The sequence below is a fragment of the Botryllus schlosseri genome, chromosome 6, assembly GCF_051294905.1.
Source record: "Botryllus schlosseri isolate E-star chromosome 6, Bs_hap1, whole genome shotgun sequence".
Lineage (NCBI taxonomy): Eukaryota > Metazoa > Chordata > Ascidiacea > Stolidobranchia > Styelidae > Botryllus > Botryllus schlosseri.
Genome location: NC_137241.1, coordinates 15,579,730 through 15,600,158, shown reverse-complemented (window position 1 = coordinate 15,600,158; position 20,429 = coordinate 15,579,730). Strand labels below are relative to the sequence as shown.

At 41.9% G+C, this 20,429-nt stretch overlaps 1 protein-coding gene across 2 annotated transcripts; it reads left to right on the top strand.

Moving 5' to 3' along the window:
* Window positions 1-1,274: 1,274 nt before the first annotated feature.
* LOC145441132 (cap-specific mRNA (nucleoside-2'-O-)-methyltransferase 1-like) lies at window positions 1,275-12,482 on the top strand. Of its 2 annotated transcripts, XM_080318933.1 has the most exons (18): window positions 1,288-1,852; window positions 2,460-2,548; window positions 3,016-3,300; window positions 5,277-5,348; window positions 5,414-5,569; window positions 5,632-5,818; window positions 6,867-6,985; window positions 7,045-7,274; window positions 7,821-8,000; window positions 8,959-9,015; window positions 9,073-9,200; window positions 9,261-9,394; window positions 9,460-9,582; window positions 9,935-10,026; window positions 11,139-11,255; window positions 11,317-11,432; window positions 11,492-11,600; window positions 12,278-12,482. In XM_080318933.1, the coding sequence occupies exons 1-18, from the start codon at window positions 1,768-1,770 to the stop codon at window positions 12,408-12,410; spliced, it is 2,412 nt and encodes an 803-aa protein (XP_080175059.1). In that variant the 5' UTR covers window positions 1,288-1,767; the 3' UTR covers window positions 12,411-12,482. The 2 variants fall into 2 exon arrangements, with proteins under 2 accessions (XP_080175058.1, XP_080175059.1); XM_080318932.1 differs by having other exon boundaries at window positions 1,275-1,852; window positions 9,073-9,394.
* Window positions 12,483-20,429: the final 7,947 nt, after the last annotated feature.

Below are 20,429 nucleotides of genomic sequence, written 5' to 3'. Positions count from 1 at the left end.
AATTCAAATTATATGTCGACGGCCGCCAACACCTACTAATTGAATTACGTCTCCACGGCCGCACAAATTTGCTTCTACGGCCGCAGGTTGGCCACCCCTGTCATACAGGTACCACCATGTCTGCTTTTCTCTGATCAATCAACACACGGTGCAATCTTTCATTAAGATTTCAAGGCATTCAATAAGCCCGGTACCCCAAATTTACCAAGATATCAATGCATTAGGGTTAAGTAGGTGACGAGATAGCGTGGTTGTTAAACTGTGCGGCCTGTCTATCTCGATATTGAATTCATGCGGGCCGCGGCCTTGAAATTTGAAATTGGCCCGCGACCCGTTTTCAGTTGGCGACACCTGGCATATAATCGGTGTCTTACAAAAGCCTAGAAGTGTGCGCCGTGCTACAAGTCGGTGGTTACGGAATCAAAAATAAGAAATATCGGCCTGGTGTATATTATGACCATTGTCGTCGACAAACACCATTATTACCACAAATGACATTAGGGTTCACTACATCGTAAATGCCGATAATGCAAGTCTTCTCGCTTCGACGAACTTACGCGTAAGCTCCACCCTCGCTCGCTGTACGTACATCCATATGTATAAAAACATACAATCACTAAAATGTATGTGAGCAAGTATAGTGGGGAATCTCGGAAGACTGCTGGGGCCGGCGGGCCACATTATCATATAAGACGAAAAACTGTCCGCGGGCCGGACAAAATCCCTTCGCGGGCCGTATGTTGCCCACCCCTGCCCTAGGCGATGTAAAGGGGAGGCCTGCACACTGAATGGAAAGTAATAAAGATAGTATAGAAAAAAGCAGGCAACAAGAAAGGATGGCATGCCATGGAAGGCGAGATCGATAGGTCAGTCATGTTCCGGTAATCTTGAGGATGGACTAATACTCATTTAGTAGTAATTGCTTGTATTTCGACTTGAATGTGGACACTGGACATGCTGATCGACTGTCGGATGGCGGCCGGGATACAGTTCAATACATCTGGTCCGGCAATTTGCTCAATCAACGTTGTGAATGTTACATTCGTTCTTGGTATCTGGAGCAAGACCAGGGATATGATGGGGTTCGTGGAGTTGCTAAACTCAATGATATATATATATATATATCATTGGCTGAACTAGACAAGTGGTTTTCAACCCACAGACGCGATGAGAGCAGCGTTGTATTAATAATTTCATCAGATCAATACACCACAAGATAGTGATTAGTGATACAGTGAAAAGATAGGAAGGTGTCGAAACGACTTGGAGTAGTCTTTGAAATCAGACACACACCTGGGCCGAGGCGATGTAAAGAATGATGATGAAAAGCCCTGTACCGTGTACCGTACACATAGTCAAGCCGTCGGCAATCTTTTTTCCGGCATGAAAATCTTATCGTATTCCGCTGCATCTTGACTCGCTCGCAGCATTGCTACTTACTACTACCACTACCAGTACTGCTTTTTACTATGGATGACCAAGGTTCAAGGTAAACCTTAGTTATCTATACTTTTTATTACAACATATCTATAATTTTTATTACAACACAAGTGAGTCAGTTTCAAGAACGAAACGTCTTCCCTAGTGGTCAGGTAAGTGGCAGTGGTAGTCGTGCCGATATTTCAGGAGAGAGATCTCTCTACGAGTTTAGAGTTACTGATGCAGTGATGTATTTTTTCAGTGAAATTATATTTTTTAACGAGAAATAGAGCATTAAACTTACACACCGTGTAGTTAATATTTGGTCTAAACAACTATACTAAGACCATGCTAAAGCGGAAACACCATGGGAATTCATCAAGTTCGGATGAGAGTTGCCCTAGCAGAAAAAAGCCGCTCAGGACAACCCAAGGTAGCCTGATTTATTTTTCTTTCTCATATTCACATTTAGATATAATCAGGGGTCTGAAACACGTGGCCCACGCCCCACTGGATGATTTTGTGATTTTTTTCATGCCAGGCCCGAATTGCTATACAGTAAAACAATTTTCAGTGGAGTATTGAATGTCATTCTGCTAGGTCCCACCAAATAAGGGCTACTTCATGAATTGGAAAGGCATTGAACGCCAATATTATTGACGTTGTGTAAAACTAGGAAATTGGCCCGCGAGCAAATTTGAGTGTGAAGCCCCTGAATTAATTGAACTTCAATTGAAAGCTGTCTCATCGCACTGATTCCGAATTTTTGAACATTATGTTATCTTGGTCCTATAGTGAGGACCCAGTAGGGCTTTCGTATGCGTTGCGCAGAAAACACATACATATTATAATTGTCGTAGTACATGCATCCATGTATAGCGTGGGCTAATTAAAATTTAAAAAAAGCCGTCTGGCCATGACAAATGCTCTATATTGCTATCAAGGACCATTATGTGGCATATTGCCGTGGAGTCAGTGATGTGCCAAGTGTATGCCAAGCAAACAAATTCTTACAACTTTTTCGTAATCTATGCATTCAGATTCAAGTGACCCTGACAGCAGCTCCTCCTCTGATCCTGAGTCAAACCACGGAGAGAAGATGAAAGAACCCTCATACGTTCCTGATAAGGTGAACTACCATTTGATATCACCAAATAACTAATCGTTCGATAGCATAGACGCTGAACATTAATTTTCCGTTGATAGGCCTATGCGCGATCGCAATGCATCAGAATTGAAGAATGAGCCGACACGCGAGCGTTCAGTATCAGCAATTACCTAGTCGAATGCACTTGGCAGGGGTTATTGAAGTATGGGTCGCGACCCAAACATGGGGCATTTAGTATTTACTAATGACAGGACAGTGGTAAAATAATTGCCTACCTCTGACCTTTACAAAATAGTAGATGTGCTGACAGCAATCCACTGGAATTAACTCATCGGAGTTGTAATGGTGATGGGCGTATTTGGGGATAGCGTAAATCTAGTGTGTTGTGTGATCAAATTCGAGCTGACCAAACATACAATCATAAGTCCAAATATATTTTGTGCAATGAAATCTGGGATCCACTTGATAAGTGTCTTACTTTCAATCAGGGACGTTACAGCGACTTTGCGACCAGAATGATGGCCAGCATGGGGTACAAAGACGGTAAAGGTCTGGGTTCCCGAAATCAAGGTATAGTGAAACCCGTGGAAGCCTCCGACCAAAGGGGGAGGCGCGGTTTGGGATTGAAAGTGCAAGCAAACGAACGTGACGTTGTCGTGAAATGGGAGGACGAAAGAGACCCGACCGCTGTCGAGACCGTCTCGTGGATGCCTCCTTGCAACGAGCCCCTGCCCACATATGATGAGTTGTTGGACTGGAAAGTAGAGGGGAAGGTAAATAGATGACTGTAATGTGTGCAAATCTTCTTCCTGACTTCTTCTGTATGCATTATGCAGCCTTGTTATGATTTTCACTAAATGTGGTTGAAGTAGTCGGCGATGGAAATCAAGTAGTAATAGTAGAAACACTGAAAATTCTACTCAATTATAAGTATTTCTTGCCGAGATATGTCAGAACTACTTCAAATGGAAGTTAGTAGTTTCAAATATATACAGTATATTTTTTGAATGTTTGCATGCTTTTAGCGGTTAATCAAAAGTTGCTACTTTTAATGATTTTACGCATAAAGTGATGTAAGCATAGCCGAGACCCTTTCTAATGAAAAAATCCTCTTTATATAAATTAGTTTTTTTTTCCTAAAACACTATCAAGTATAAGCGGAAATATTCTAAATACATAACCCCTCGAGTCGATAGCACGAGTCTCGGCAAAACCTTGAGTACCGTACTCCAAAAAAGTAGAACTACTTTGTTACTGACCACCTCGGATTTTCATATTGGAGGGCCACAGACTTCGATTGAAATCATTTACAGTTACTCGTGGACTGTCACGTGTTCCAAAACTATCAACGGCGTTTTCGAGACTAACAGTGTTTTCCAACTAATGTTTTTCACCCGCAGATATTGTTCAGTTGACTAACGAAATTGCCCACTTCTTTTATTGCCGAAGTCCTATAGACGGTGCAAAGTTGAGAACCACTGTTTCGGGCGGTACCTAGGAATAGTCAGGGCCGTAACAGCACTTCGTCAGGCCCCCCCCAAAACTTTGGTCTTGGCCCCCCCCCATAGGGTTATAGACCAGACCCCCCCTCCGGCGATACACTGTTTACCACTATTCATCTTAAACTTTGGGACTTTGTTTAGTGAAGCAGTTTTTGTCGCCTAAGCGCGCGAAGCGCGGAAAATTTATGATTTCATCAGTCAGTATGATCGGGAATTGCGGATTTGTTATCAATTTTTATCTTCTCTCTGCTGACGTAATCAGATTTGCCGGTAGAGCTGAGTGAGGTGTGTTTGAAAAGGTAGGACCACTCAATAATAATTGAACAGCACCTCGTCAGGCACCCATCACGTTGTTCGCGTTTGTCACGAAATTATCTGTACTGTATTGTGAGCCGAGCGGAAGCGAGGCGCGAAAATTTTCGATAATTTATGATAAAATCGGTCAATCAGATCGGTGAGTGCATATATATTATGCTATCAATTTATTGTCCTCTCTACTCACTTAATTAGATTTACCGGTTGAGCTGAGTGAAGTGTCTTGAAAACGTGAGGGCCCGTAAATATTGATTAAACATCTTCGGGCGGGCGGACCCGTTGATATGACTTCGTTATGGTGTTATTTCTTGACTTCCAGTCTGCTATATCAAAAAATATAGAATCGTTCAAACGTAGGCTTCTAAACTAAGAGACGCACACGATTTCAAATTGGTATTTCTTCACTGGCATAAAATTTTCCCCAGCGGGATGGTAATTGTCTCGTGAGGTTCAGATTGCAAAGACAGGAACATTCGGCGCCAGTCATTCAGGAGCCTATGGACAATTAAACCTATATGTATTTTGTATAGCCTATATAACGAAGTTTTCGGTCTGCATAAGGGCATAGACCTTTTCGGCCAAGCTTTTCTCGCTACCGATCGTTCTGGCACACTTCTTGGAGTCGCATGTTATATGGCCTAAAACTTGATTGTATGTCTTGGTGGGCTGTGGCGCGGTAATGGCCCAATAGCCAATAATATAGAAAAATGACTGCTTGAATTCGCGCGCAGCGCGAAAAAATTTTGAAAATTTTGCATTAATTTTAAAAAAATACGCTATGATTTATGCTAATTCACGAAATAATTTTGGGCCCCCTTCGAGCTCGGGCCCCCCCCAATTGGGGGGTTTGGGGTGCGGCAGTTACGGTGCTGGGAATAGTTGAATGTTTTCGTCCATAAATTTCAGTTCACACTATGTACTCTTGTGCGCAGAAAAAGTTGACAATACACGACGAATCTCAGTTTTGTGACGAAGAGCTACTGAACACTGTGTTGAAGTGCAAGGTATGCGTTCTAAATCTCCGTAAGATCCGTGAATGTTACAAATTACCGCGCTCTTTTGTGTTCAGACGGTGTTCGACGGGTTGGAAGGATTCGAGTTGAGAAACGCTCGTACCCGAAGTAACCCGTACGAGACTATCAGAGGAGCAATATTTTTAAATCGAGCCGCAATGAAAATGGCGAATATCGACAGCGTTTTCAACTTCGAACTCACTTCGCCCCCGGTAACGTTGGAGGATTTCCTTACTCTGTATTCCATGCTGGCATATGCATATTCCTTTGGTAGATTGTTGCGAAAAACGAGTTGATGTACTTTGCCGACGTGTGCGCCGGCCCGGGCGGTTTTTCCGAGTATTTTCTGTGGAAGAAAAAATGGCGCTCGAAAGGATTCGGATTCACTCTGAAGGGGAAAAACGATTTTAAGCTCGAAGATTTTTTCGCCGCCGATTCCGAGCTATTCGAGCCGCATTACGGTGAGTTGATATTTTGTTTAGAGAATTTTGCAAATTCTCATTGCTCCCGATTGAGTTGAATGCAAAACTGCGCGGATGGTTTGCGTCTTGATAACCAACGACACAAATGTTTTTATGTGTCTCTATGTCATCGAAAATTGTGTTGTGATTGCAGTGGCTTTCAGGAAAGAAGTACTTTTCCTGTTTTGGAATACTCGAATGGGTTTTGCCTGATTGCATTGCCAACTAAATTGGTTATTTCTACTCTACTCTACTTCCACACTTGTCATTTTTAGGCGAAACTACTTTCTTCCACTTTGAATTTTGAAGAACTTCTTAGAGGTGCAGAACTTCAAAAAAAGCCAACATAGCAAATTATGCGGTAACAATTAGAGCTTCAAGTCACCATTCACAATTGAAAAGTATATTCATATTGAAATAAACCCAAATATTTTCGGCTGACACTCGTCAGGGGTAATCGTCAGCAACTAGTAGAGAATCGGAAAGAACATTTTATGTCAAGAATTGTATCATTCGGGCTCATTTCAATATGAATATACTTTTCACTTTTAATTTTGTGAAGTAGTAACTGGTTTTGGGATGCATGTTTACATGGCCTTTACGTGTGAAATTGTCATATCAAACGGACGAATAGCTCCCTTTTCACTGTAACTGAATTTTTGTTGTTGAAAGTTGCACCCATTTGAAGCGTCTTTAGTCTTTTTGCTTTAGTTGCTAGCACTCACCATTTCAAAAGCAGTCATATCCGATTAACTTCTGAAGATACGGGACCCTCGACCAAATCCGCAATCCGGTACTAGATTACTTTCGGTCTTTCATTTTTTACTTACACTTTGAGTGGGTTTGACATGTCTTGTGCTTGAGTATTAATTTATGGCGTTACTTAAGAGTACCAGTGCTGACTGCTGACTACTTTGACCGCCTCTGCATTGGCCTGAAAGGGTTAGACTACTATTCGAGAGAACCGACTATGAGTTTTTGATCATGCATTATCATGGGCCGTGGATTGCCTCGAGATAGCACATTCACTTCATCGCTACTGTTACAGGCGTTAAAGGTGTCGAAGGCGACGGAGACATCATGAACTGCGACAATTTGATTGAGTTTCAAAGATTCGTTCTGGACAACACCGATGGCAAGGGCGTTCACTTCTTCATGGCCGACGGCGTGAGCACGAGCCTTGTCCACAGGCGAACGCCATTTGACGCCCTGTGTTTGCTTTTCAGGGTTTTTCCGTTGAGGGTCAGGAAAACATTCAGGAGATCCTGACGAAGCAACTGTTGCTGTGTCAGTTCACTTGTGCGCTCATGGTGCTGAGGCTCGGCGGCACGTTCCTATGCAAGACTTTCGATCTTTTCACTACGTTTTCGGCCAGCCTCGTGTACTTGCTGAGGAGGGTGTTCGACGACGTGACGCTGTTTAAGCCGGTTACCAGCAGGCCGGCGAATTCAGAGAGGTACGTACTGTCTCGTATACACCGCGATGCGATACTTGTTATGTTCATAGGTGATCATAGCCCTTGCTGCTTGAGTAAAAGTAGATGTGACTCAGTTACAAGTAGCGCTAGGTACTATGATTTGAATATGGGTCGCATGCTTTCATCAAGAAATCGAAGGAGGCCACATTCGAAATTGCAGTCTGCATCTTCGCGCCTTGCTCAAAAGGACCGATATCAACTTCAAATTGGTGCAACTTTCGAAAATATATTCAGTTACTGTGATACAAGGGATCGTTCGCTTGGTTATCATGACAAAATCTATGGTTCTTACGACAATTTCGCTCGTATAAGTGATGTAGGCGTATGCCAAAACTACACATTACTTCACTAAATCCGTAGTGTAAAAAGTCGGACTAAAAATTTGTTTGAGTAAAAATAGAACTACGGTATTCTAGAAACCGGACCAATTAAGAATTGTAGTACAAGTAGGCAAAACTGACTCGAGTGCTTGGGAAAAGTGGAAGTACTTCGTCACTGACCCATCTGCTTATGTCCCCCCTGCAGGTACGTGATTTGCAAAGGTTATCGTGACTCGGAGCGATTGGTGGCCGAGTATCTGATGTCAATCAATACCGATCTCAACGAATATAAAGATACGAATGAGGATATTACGTCTGCGGTGCCGCTGGATATTCTGCTGGAGGACGCCCAATTTTGCGACTATTTGAGAAAGTCGAACGAAAGGTGAGCGCTGGTTGTGTCTACCCACCTTTTATTCCGGCTGAGGTACTGTTAAATTAGTCAGAGCAGTGGTTCTCGAACTTTTTTAGATATGCCCCGTTGACGATAGTGAAAATTTTGCCCCCCCCCCCCCTTATCGCCATGTCAAGAAATATAAAAAAAGAGCAACCAGAATGTTTGCAATCGCGACACATAATTTGATGGCATGGAAGGAGATGACTGTTGAGAGACTTCCCCAATATGAAATTCGGACTACGCACAGAACAACAATTATGATCTGGAGCCAACTTGTTAAATCGGTTTTCAGTTGAATATTTTGTCAAAAGTAATCCCATGCAATGGTAGCGCATAGCATATCAATATTTTGGTGATTTTGGTGTCTAATACGTTCTATATTCTGACACAATTTGGCTCAGACGTACTCGCCATAAGTTAGGCATATTATACATGGCATATGACATGATCTTATAAGGAAATATCTTTTTTCTCCGTAACTTTGTGTCTTTCTACGCACTTTGCGACAGACAGACAGACAGACAGACCATAATAGCATCAGCTAACACTTACCTACACGCATTGATAAGCTATTGCTGATTCGAAGACATATTTTGATGTAGGTCATGGGTTCAATCCCTGGCCGGGTCAGACCAAAGACGAAAGACCTGATTAGTGATTAGTAACAGCTGTTTACATGACTTCCCCGCTTGGCGCTTAGCATTACTGGGATAGCATGGAGAGGTGGTGCAAGACTTAAAAAGCCTTACAAGGCTATTTCTGCACCTTCCTTGTCCAGCGACAATGCACATCATGCACTCCTGGTATGCATGTGCAGTGTGCACAGACCGTCTGTGTGTATGTCATGAGTTGGTCTATATGCCGTTAAAACATCAAGGACAAAAATATACAACGACCTCACTACTATTCCTAATAAAACTACTAAATATCTTCACTTCATTCACAGCGTAGCAGCGGAACAGTGCAAAGCACTCGCGAAAATACACGCTTACGTGAAAGACAGGTGCGAACTTTGTCTAGACCGCATCAATCTTTATTACATTCATGTATATATTCCCAGGACTCTTAAAGAGACGCGACAAAACACGGTGCGTAAGGAATGTCTCGCAAAGTGGATGATACCCGATCAGGTACGGGCGGCGCCGCCAAAGTTAAACGCCCGGGAATGCTACATGAAATACACAAGAGGTGAAGAGTCCCGGTGTTCCCCACTGAATTTCGATATCATTTCGCGCTTTTTTGTCACAGGCATGAAAAACCCTATCGACGCCTTACTAAATCAACAGCTTCTGACGCACGAAAACTTGAAAAATATAGCTAGAGTTTATGATTACAAATGTCAGATATCTGGCGGGAGAAGGACAATAATCGTTTCTTTGGGGGTACGTCGTATTTGTTTCTTTCTCTTAATTTTCTGGCCGGAATATTCATTCGGGGAACTTTGAAGGGCGCGAGAGTGCACGAATGGGTGTTTGAAACACGCAGGTGGGAGCTGGCTAGGGAATTTAACTGCGTGATTCCCAGGGAGACAATATTGGAAGTGGACATCGTACCGGAATTGCAAGGAGAGGTGAGAGCGTTATTATGTTACGCTACGTCAGTTTTTAGTTTTAAGGTTGACTGGACCTGGAATACTTACGTCTAATACTTGAGTAATGCTACTATAACGTAGTACTCAAGTAGGTTTTGCCTGCTTGGAGTAATTATTCAACTGGCTATTATGTTAGACTACTTCATGTTTTAGGCAAATCTGTACCTAAAATATTATACTTTTGTACTTGGAAATCACTGCTTCCACTTGTATTTGGGTAGAAATTTACAACGTCACTTCCAGTTCTACTTACTTACCGACTGTGAGCATTTGACCATCTCAGCCGATTGGGGTCTGACTTTGTAAGAACTGAAAAAATTTTATTGTACAGGGTAAAGGTCAAAGAAAACACATTGCCATTCATGTTGTCGATGCTATTGTCCTTGCTGGCGAGGACGTCAGTAAAAAGCATTACATGGAACGGTTGGAATTATTCTCATTTACTATTCATGTTGTCTAGGGTTGGTCAACCTGTGACCTTAGAGGGGGTATTCTGCGACCGTCAACTCATAATCAAATTAGCTGCGTGTTGCCCGCCGTCAGTCTGCAATTTGAATTAACGAATGGTTTGGCAATTTTTTGAGCTATTTTAATTCAACTTGAAAATTTCGCTTCATTTTTTTCTTTAATATGGTATTGTCCTCCCAATCTAAGCCGAACAGTACAAATGCAAACTGCAGACAAAAATGTTGCGCCCCGTAAAGAAATACCAATCTTGAAATCGTGTACGGCTCACGAATGAAGGTTTGTCAACAACATGCTACATAGTGACTAATAACAACCCAAAGATGGTGGACAATTTAATTTACGTATTGGCTCCTGAATTTTTGAGGGCTTTTAATCAATCTTTGCGCGATGCGCGATTCAATGTGCCATGAGCTCCACAGATGCAAACAGCTGAGGAAAATGATGCGCGCCCGGCCTCATGTAGCAATACCAACTCGGAACCGTGTGCTCCTCACAAAATAAATTTGTTTTTAGTACGTTCGGGTAATAAAATATATTACCTCTATAACGACAGTCCTGATGGGAGGTCATGAAATACCAGCATGCAACTAAGTGACTAATAACAGTTGGCCCACCCAAAGATATATCACAATTTATACCTTGCCCTAATTTTTCGAAAACGACCACTCCGTTAACTCTTTCACTGAATTTGATCACATGGTCTGAGAAAGGATAAATGTTTGATGGTAATATGTGAAACTACATATAATATTGACGAAATTCATTCGTGAATCTGAAAAATCGCGACCATAATGGATCCAGTAACATGACTAATCAGGATTTCGGTGCATATAGTGCATATATAAGCCGGTATGAATACATAGATTCGCCCGAAGTTCACCGAAAATGGACATTGTCAGTCTAACTTGAGGATTTGACGTCCAGCTAGTTCACTGCTACTATACTTTGGAATGCGGCCGTAGGGCACATGAGTAATCGAAATGCGGCTGTAAATAGCAAAAAGGTTGGCCACCCCTACCCTATTGTTGTGCTGTACATTGTACATCAATACATCTACTACATTTCAGAATGCAAGACATCAAAATCTTCGTCGCAGCCATCGCGAAACCGTCCCTTCCGCACCTGTGCGTAGTTCGTGCGAAGCCCGTTTTCAAAAACGAAGATCTTCCACAAGCCCTACAACAGTAATTTACTCCGTCCCGCGAAGCAAACACGACTTTCCTCACGCGACTTGTTCTAATTCAGGCTATCGATGAGAAAAGTGAAGGGCGGCGGATTCGAACCGAGACTCTGCTGTCGTGTTGAAGGGACTGATAGCTATTTTGTTCCTAATGGCGTTTGCTTCATTAAGATCACAAAAGGTGTGGGTGTTGCGCGATGTTCGATATATCGCTATCTGGTTTCTGAATTTCAAATTCAGATCCATGGACAATCGCGTTCAGCAAGTCGGCAAAGAAAAAGTATTTCTTCAACACCGCGACAAACGCCTCCACTTTCGATTGTCCTCCTGATTTCGCCGCCACTTACGAGTAAGTTTTTTCGAAATGAATTGTTCCATGTGTGAAAGTAATCAAAGAGTTGACTTTTTTCGCTCGGCATTCTTCCAATACATATTTCAAGTTCTGTGGAGGACTCGAATAGAATTTGCCGATTGAAACCTCTCAATCAGATATTTCGTGTTTAGACTCGTGAGAGCTTTTCAAGATGAGCCACAGACTTTTTATATATAAGACTTTATAAAGTAGAAAGTAGCGGTTGAAAAAAGTGACGCAGATTTGAATAAAATAGTATTTACGGTGGCCAATTCTTCAATTTGATTTATTATAGGTAATAGTAATAGGTAACCGTAAATACTATTTTATTCAAATCCAAATTTTTCGACGGCGATAACTCCGCTTCTAATGGTTGGAATTGAGCCAAATTTGGTGAACATCGTTTCTATAGACAACCTAACAATTTCATGGGGTGAACTGAAAATTTTGAATTCTTTTTTACCTATTTTTATGTAATATATAGAAAACCTTCTTCTCCTGTAGCAATGCGGCTACTGGTCGGAATTGAACCAAATCTGGTGTACAGCCTTTAATTAGGTAACATAATAATTTTATCAAGTAGCCAGTACAATTTTAGAAAAATAAGTCATTTTCGAACACCCTAATGTGGATGGATGTGACATGCGCTGAACCGCGATTGTTTTGCCTTGCAGAATGTCCGTTTCGGGAAGGTACTTGTGGTCGTGGGTGGAAGGAGTGAAAGTTCACGAGTCACAGACTCACCGAAGGAGCGGCGAACTGTCGCGGGACGACGTTCTCGATCTTGTGATGCGATCGCAGGCTTGAAAAGCTATTGAATTAGTTCATTTTTATGCATTTTTACTTTTTCAATAAAATCAAAGATGTTGCAATGGCGAATGTTTGGTCTCCTTTCCAAGGTCCAGAATGGAAGTTTGGTATATAGCTGTTAGCTATCAAGGGATGTTTCCATTGCTGTATTTGAATGCCACAACTGGAAATTGCAAAGTGGTTCGTAACAGGTGTGCCGCTTGAAAACGTAAATTAGGTCGACGTAACAATAATTGAAGTATCCAATTTATGATTGGGGCATTGTCGGTGCACTGGCGTAGCAGCATGTGCTGCCGCCCAACCCCCCCCCACCCCTAAGTAGACCGCATCAAATTTCGACATATATTCATTTTCAAGTAATCTTGTCGATAGAAATAATTACAAATAATATGCCGCGTCTCAGCCTCACCGTCTCGACGTTAATAAGGTCAAAAATAATAAAGACAAGAAATAGCGAACGAATGTATTGTGCAAATAGAAAATCAATAGCCGCCTCAAAGCAAAAGCAGCGATAATATCCTCAAATTCAAGTTTTTGAACGTAGTCTCTTTCTATAGACAGAATGAATAGAGCTGATAGCCGATCATTATTCAATATTCATGATAGAACTAAATAAGACTTAATCAGTTTGTGTTCGTCCTAGAGCAGTGGTCCCCCTTTATGATAGTGAAAAATTCCGCGCCCCCTTATCGTCATATCACAAAATCCAACCCTAACGGATTGTTTCATGGCATGGAAGATTATAACTGTTGATGAGAGAATTCTAAAATAATAAATTCGGTCTATATCAGTGGTTCCCAACGTGGGCGATATCGCCCCCTAGGGAACGATTTGGCGGTCTAGGGGGCGAAAATGACGAAGGGGGCGACAGGGGGGCGAAAATGGACAAAGGGGGCGACGGGGGGCGAAAATAGCGAAGGGGGCGATGACGCGTCAAAACGGCTGACTTTTTTTTTAGTCAACCCACGAAAATTTAGTACAAAAGCGTGTCAAATTAGACATCGAGCCGAAAATTTGACTTTTTTTTTAGTCAACCCGCCGGTGATTACAGTTTGTATGCCCAACTTTCGGTACACAAAATTTGGGGGGCGATGATCGGTGTTGACCTTAAAAAGGGGGCGATGGGTCGAAAAAGGTTGGGAACCACTGGTCTATATATAGAGAAACACGCGTGAATAGGAGGTATATCGCGCAGAGCCCAAATAAACTTCATATGACCGCTTCTTCGCGCCCCCTTCAAATGCTTTCAAGACCCCCCCCCCCCCAAGAGGGGCGCGCCATCCAGGTTGAGAACCCCTGTAAGTACTCATATTGGTTTGTACGAAAAGCTAGCAATCTTCTGCTTTATATGATCCCTAATTCGACGGTATAAGGCATGATAATTTTCGCAGCTAACTTCAAAAAGTCCACCTCGTCGTCATAAGTGCTTCTAAAAGCGCTGGTGAATAAATTGTGACTTTCGCTTTGCAGCATCGCGTGGGAATTCAAAAATATATCATTTAAGTGGTGTATGCCGGTAAACCTAGTTTCAGCTTCAAGTTTAAATCTGTCCTAAGCTTGAAACATGCATCGTCTAAATTCTTCAACAACACTGAGGGCAGCATCTTCTATTTGTTCGCCAGACATCCTCCTTTTTGTGCGAACTCTCCGAACAATCGGCCGTGACGGCTATTTCGGAGTGGTTCCAGCGCCATGTTAACATATTAATTCGTGTTTTGGGAATCAGCGCGACACTAGCTTTCGATTGAGGCCTGTTTGATTAAATTTTAGCTCACGGGACGCCAGCTATAGGACTACCAAGCACTCTTCTTTTAGCCGGCTGTCTACACGCCGAGCGAGATAGTGTAATGGTGATGAGTCCGGCTTCGCCCCCAGACCCCCCTCGAGCTGTAGGCTTTTCCGGTACTTATCATCTACATTTGGTGGCCGTTCAGTGGTTGTTGTCGCCTAAACGCGCGAAGCGCGAAAAAATTATTTAATTCATCATTGCATAGGTCAATATGATCGGGAATTGCATATTTTTATCCTCTCCCTGCTCACATAATTAGATTTGCCGGAAAAGCTGATCGAGTGAGGTGTGTTGGAATAGATAGGCCCTCTAAATAATAATAAAACATCTTCGGGCGTACCCGTTGGTATAATGACTTCGTTACATGATGCTATTTCGTGACCTCCTATCAGCTATGTCAAAAGATATTGAAATCGCCCAAACGTGGTAAACTAAAAGACGTACACGATTTCAATAAGTTGGTATTTCTTTACTGGAAAATAATGTTCCCTCGATATGGCATTTGTCCTATTGTGGGACTCGGATCGCCAGGACAGGAACATTCGGCGCCAGCCATTTAGGCGCCTATGGACATGGACAAATAAACATGTATGTATTATGTCGAAGTTTTCGGTCAGCACAAGGGCAGTCTTTTTCGCCCAAGGTTTTCTCGCTGGTGATCGTTCTGGCGCACTTCGCGGAGTCACATGTTACATAGCCTCTAATTTCATATGTCTTGGAGCGTCATGGTGCGGTAATGGCCGACGCCCCAGTGCTCATTCCAATAAATCATGCATATTTTTTGTTGGGAAAGGGTACCCAATAATCAAGATATGTGACAATATTAAATTGCGCGTAGCGCGAAAAAAATTCCTGAAAAATTCTAAAAAAATACACCATGATCGATTTATGTTTTTTAACGGAATAATTTTGGGCCCCCTTCGAGCTCGGCCCCTCATGCTACCATGTTAAACCATGGTATTTCGCCATTCCCAGAAAATAATGCGCTATTGAAATGATATCAGTGTCGCTCATGGTTTTCGATTTATTTTCGAAAGCAAGTTATTATAAAATCTCGGAATTTAATCATCTAACGTATAATGAATGTTAGTTATTTCTCGGAAGCAAGTTATTCAATACATATTGCTAAATACACACGGAAAGTCGGTATTGAAATTCACAAAACATTATTGAAAATGGGCGTGGCAATTAGGATGACGTGCCGTTCTCTGATTGGCGGGCGTATAAGGTCGATGAGGTCGTGAGGTGCACGTGATTGTAAATTCTCATTTCTTCACGGAGCGCAATATTTACCTTTGCGGGCCGCACTTGTACCTCGGTTTCAGACTTCAGTGATAACACTATTTCGCCCTAGCAATGTTCCATCGAATTTTTCACGAGTCTGCGCGCCTGCGTGGTCCACTGGACAACAGTGCGAAACGACTAAAAAAACAACATCAATTCGGATTTTTTGTGCGCAGCTTAGATTTTCTGTGCGCAGAGACCGTTTCAGCACTGCGCATTTGCGCACGTGCGCAGCTTATAGGGAACATTGCTGGTAGCCCATGCAAGCTTTAGAATTGGAACAGTACGTGTCGCAAAATTTCAGTGAAATATCACGGTCTTGTCACGGAATCCGCGGACAGTGTCATTTTCACCTTTATCATGAGGCTTTATCATGTCTAAGCACGAATTTTAGTAATAGATTTTGGAAAATATGCTCGTCAAGTAGGAAACATATCGTTTCTCGTAACCAAAACGCCGTGTCGAAGGCCACGGTCGCGCCACTGTGGAAAATCCACGATCGTTTGAAACCGAGATTAAAATCACGCAAGAGGGTTTCTCTAAAAAGCTATTACACCTTGCAGTGAGCAACCGCTCAAATGCTTCGTAGTTCTCACAGCGCACGATGAAATGAACCACGCTTTCAAGGGATTCTGCCGACTGCTGAATTAGTCCATTGATGGGCAGGATCAAAATTGGCATGTAACAATGGACTTTTCCGGTACAGCGGTACGAATAAATAGACGGACGACTCTAAACTGCTGTGGCCAAATCGATTTTTCATTTTTACTGCGTATTTAGCTGCTTTATTTATCAATCGTTTCAACACTACCCAGCAGTTGCCTTCTAGAACTACATCGACCCATTTGCTCTCAGCGCCCCCTACCGCCCCATTTTAAAGCCAGCGCCCCCAATCGCCCATTTCGTGGCCAGCACCCCCTTGACGCTCGCGAAACGCCCCCAGGGGCGCTGGCGCCGACTTTGGGAACCACTGCGTTAAATGATGAGTAGCATCTGCTTATGACATCAGAAGAGAAAGTTCATTTACAAGTTCCGTACAGCTGATATGAACAACCTGTTCTGAAGCATAAACTTGCCTATTAATTGTGATAGCTAGTCATCGGTCCATTTCAATGCGGATCTGGTACACCCCATCGGAGTGGTGCATCCTTTTAAAGTTATGGTACACCCTGGGGTATACGATTCACACGGTTGAAGAGCCCTGCTCTAGATATTAACACTCTAACAGTTATAACACGTAATATAACTGGAATGGATGTTCTGATGATGATGACCGCCGACCGTAAGAATGCTGCATGACAATGGCCGTGTTTTAAACACATATTTGTTTTAAATAAAACCCTACAGGTAGACCTATGGACGCGGACGATTATCCCTGATGAGTGTCAGCCGAAAATATGCGGGTTCATTCCAATAAGAATATATGATTCAATTGCATATTGAAGTTCTGTATCTCCAAAAAGATATTCTACAGCAGCATTATTGGTACTCCTGGCGAGCCAAGCGTAAAAATTTATGGAATTGATCTTGGTCGAAAGCTGCTGTCTTACTGCGACACTTAAATATACATCTTAGTCCAGTGGTTCCCAACCGGTGGGGAATAAGACTCACTTGTTAAACATTATATACAGGACTGTCTACATATTTACGGACACATATATGTATGCAGTATGCACATTTACCGTTACCAGTTAACTGCTCTGGAATGTAGGGGAGATGTGGTACCGATGGATCAAAAATTGCAAAATTATCTCTGGATCTCACACCTTCAGCCGAGAATAGCGGATCTTTTGCTGTCTCAACACTATGATTAAGCTCTAACTATCACGCTCATTTACATGGATATCCTCCTTTTCAAAAAATATTTATAAACGTTTAAAATTTGTTGCTAGATCGTATCATCGGTCCCCACCCGGTGGGTCCAATGGCACATGACCACGGGACCTATGAGACATACGCTCAAAGCTCAAATTTCTCAACTTGTTTTGTAGTGTACTATAATCTAAGCTACAACATGCCAATGAAGAATGTTTCGTCGCCGCATACAAGAATACAATAGATTATATCAACTTAAATGTTGGGATAAAATCACGTTTTAATTGCTGCCCAAATTCGTAAAATTGATGCCACATACATATTACCGGAAAATCAACATTTTGACTTTCAAATATCTCGTATTAGCGATGAAACACCACGGGTAACTATGATTTACAGCCTCTATATATGTAGGCGTGTTTCTGCTGTTAAGTGATTACTTGGTCCAACTATTTTGCTTGATTTGGCTACGGTACCATAGGTCCCCCACCCTATAAATATTGCAATTGAATTGTAAATAGTCCACTCGAGGATGGTATTGATTCAAAAAATATGTGTCAATGTATACCCTGATATAAGCCCTATAATTCACATCAAAAATTATTGAGGTTTTTTTAGTCTGGAAGGTGATACAGAAAAATGTATATGTCGATCCGAATTTACTTTGCACCCCCTAAAACGTAAATCATTTGTCGCAGACCCCATAACTCACGCAGGTCAAAGATTTTTGCATGTGAGGAAAGATTCTGCCAGCATGCCATTGTAGACAAAGTCGCGTACTGTAATCATATGAATAGAATTTTTTAAGTATTTTCGGTCCCAGTGTTTCATCGATACCACATCTCCCCCTATGTATCGAAAATTGTATTGCGTGTTGTTCACAAAAACACATTTTCAACTCCGGATAACTAATGATGGCGTCACAAACGCATCCAGCACGACCAGTATGACGTGAAATAACGGTTTCGCTAAATTTTCAGGGTTACCGGTATCGATTCACAATACGTTTTTTGTTGCGATTATAGCCAATTGTCTTGCGTACAGGTGTGGTTGTGTGTCTTGTGTACTCAGACAAGCAAATAGCTGCTCCGTAATGACAAAAGTTTGGGGTATAGTTGGGAATGAAGGCTCGTAATAAATCTGAAGTGGGGAATAAAGACAAAAAGGTTGGGAACCACTGTCTTAGTCCATGATCCTTGATCGTGCCACACTGCCAAGACTACCAATCATGAGTATTTCGCGAGTTAGCTTCTGACGGGTCCATCGGCATGTAGGCCTACTTTAAGGAAAGATGCTGTTATTTCGTGAACTCCGGTAAGATTACCGCTATTATCAAAAGGAATCGCGCACACGTGACCAGACCAAATTAAACTAAACGAAAAATTCCTTTGGAGAGAGGCATGTGATTACAAAGTCGCATACTTTTGAGGGATGCAATATTTCATCATCGTTTTGTTGCGATATAATGAAAAGATAGGAGGGGCCGAAGCAACTGGAAGTAGTGTTTTAATCACAGACTTATTTATATTTATATCGGCCTACTGCGTACTCACATAATGAGTAGTCGGTGCTCATTCGCTCTCAATGGATTTTGTCATATATATTGTTTTTTGCATGTATTACTATCAAATATTTGTTATTCCTAAGCCCATATGTGATCAGATTTACCGACAGAGCTGATAGAGCAGTGGTTCCCAACCTGTGGTACGCGAAGGTCTTCCAGGTGGTACGCGAGTAGATTCTGTTTTTTTTTTCTGTCGAAAGGAGTTATTAGTTCAGGTGGGGTTGATTTTGAATTTTTTGAAGTTTATTGACTAGTGGTGAAAAAACGATCCCTTGCATCCCATCGGCCGTGGCTGATAACGCCTAGTTTAATGGAATTTGTTATTACTAGGGCGATTTTTTTGACATGTCGAAATGAGTCAAAATTTTGTCGAAATTGAAGCGCTAGGTACAAAAATTGTCAAAATTGTTTACAAAATCAAAATTTTTTCGATCCCTTCATTTCGTTTGTAGAGTTTGCACTGTCGGTGAACTTATCATTTTATATTTTACAGCTTATAGCCTACTTTATAGGCCTACCGTTGTAGACGGTCCATTGTCTGCTCATGGTGAATCATAAACGGTCAATCGAAACAAATAGATTGACAATTGACATGGTGTAATGGTCAACGTGCCGCAATATCCCAACGGGAGCAAGACTGTTTGTGATTGTTTGTGATGTTGACAACATTGTCACAATAAAGCAACATGGTGTGTCACCAGCAGTGTAGGCCTACGTACAACTTCAGTGTTGTCAGCCAACAACTGCTGCTGTTGAACGCTCTTTCTCCATTCTTGGCAAGCTACTTAGTAAGGACAGACATTTTCTATCCGAGAATGTAGGAAAGTATCTTTCGTAGTACTACAACACATTTTAATCAACTCTACCATAATACGTGGTGTAGCTACTGGAATTCTTCATAGGGTCAGATATCGTTGAAATAAAGTTTTTTCATGTAAAAATTTGTCTGTTTTAAGTCAAAAACGCTTTTTCAGGCCAAACTACTTCTAAGGACAGACAGTCCCAACCAAAAATGAATATAAGTAGTACAGTTTTACAATTATGAGCGAAAACACCTAATTTGCATACGTTAGGTCAACATTTGGTCAAAATTAAGTTCTTTTTAGGTCAAAATCCTCCGTTTTTTAGGTAAAAATTCGCTCTAGTTCTTACACTCCACATAGGTCAAATACGTGATTATGACGTCATAAATAGTGAAAACATTTTTGACCGCCTACGGCACGCGTAACTTATGTAGGTGGTACGCGAGCACTGCATAAAACCTCGAAGTCGTACGTGGATGGAAAAAGGTTGGGAACCACTGTGATAGAGGGTGTGTCTTCGGAAATTTTAGGGCACGTAATTAATTACGATGCATATGTGGGCGAACTCATTGTTATTAATTACTTTTAATTGATACACGCGCTGTCATTTCTTGACCTAGCATCAGGATTATCGAAATAATCAAAATATATTGGAGTCGCCCAAACTTACCAGATTTCTTTCATCAGACGCGTGCGATTCCATATTATATTTCCCGCTGCATCATATTTTCCCCCGTGATTTGCACCAGTTCTGTGAGGCT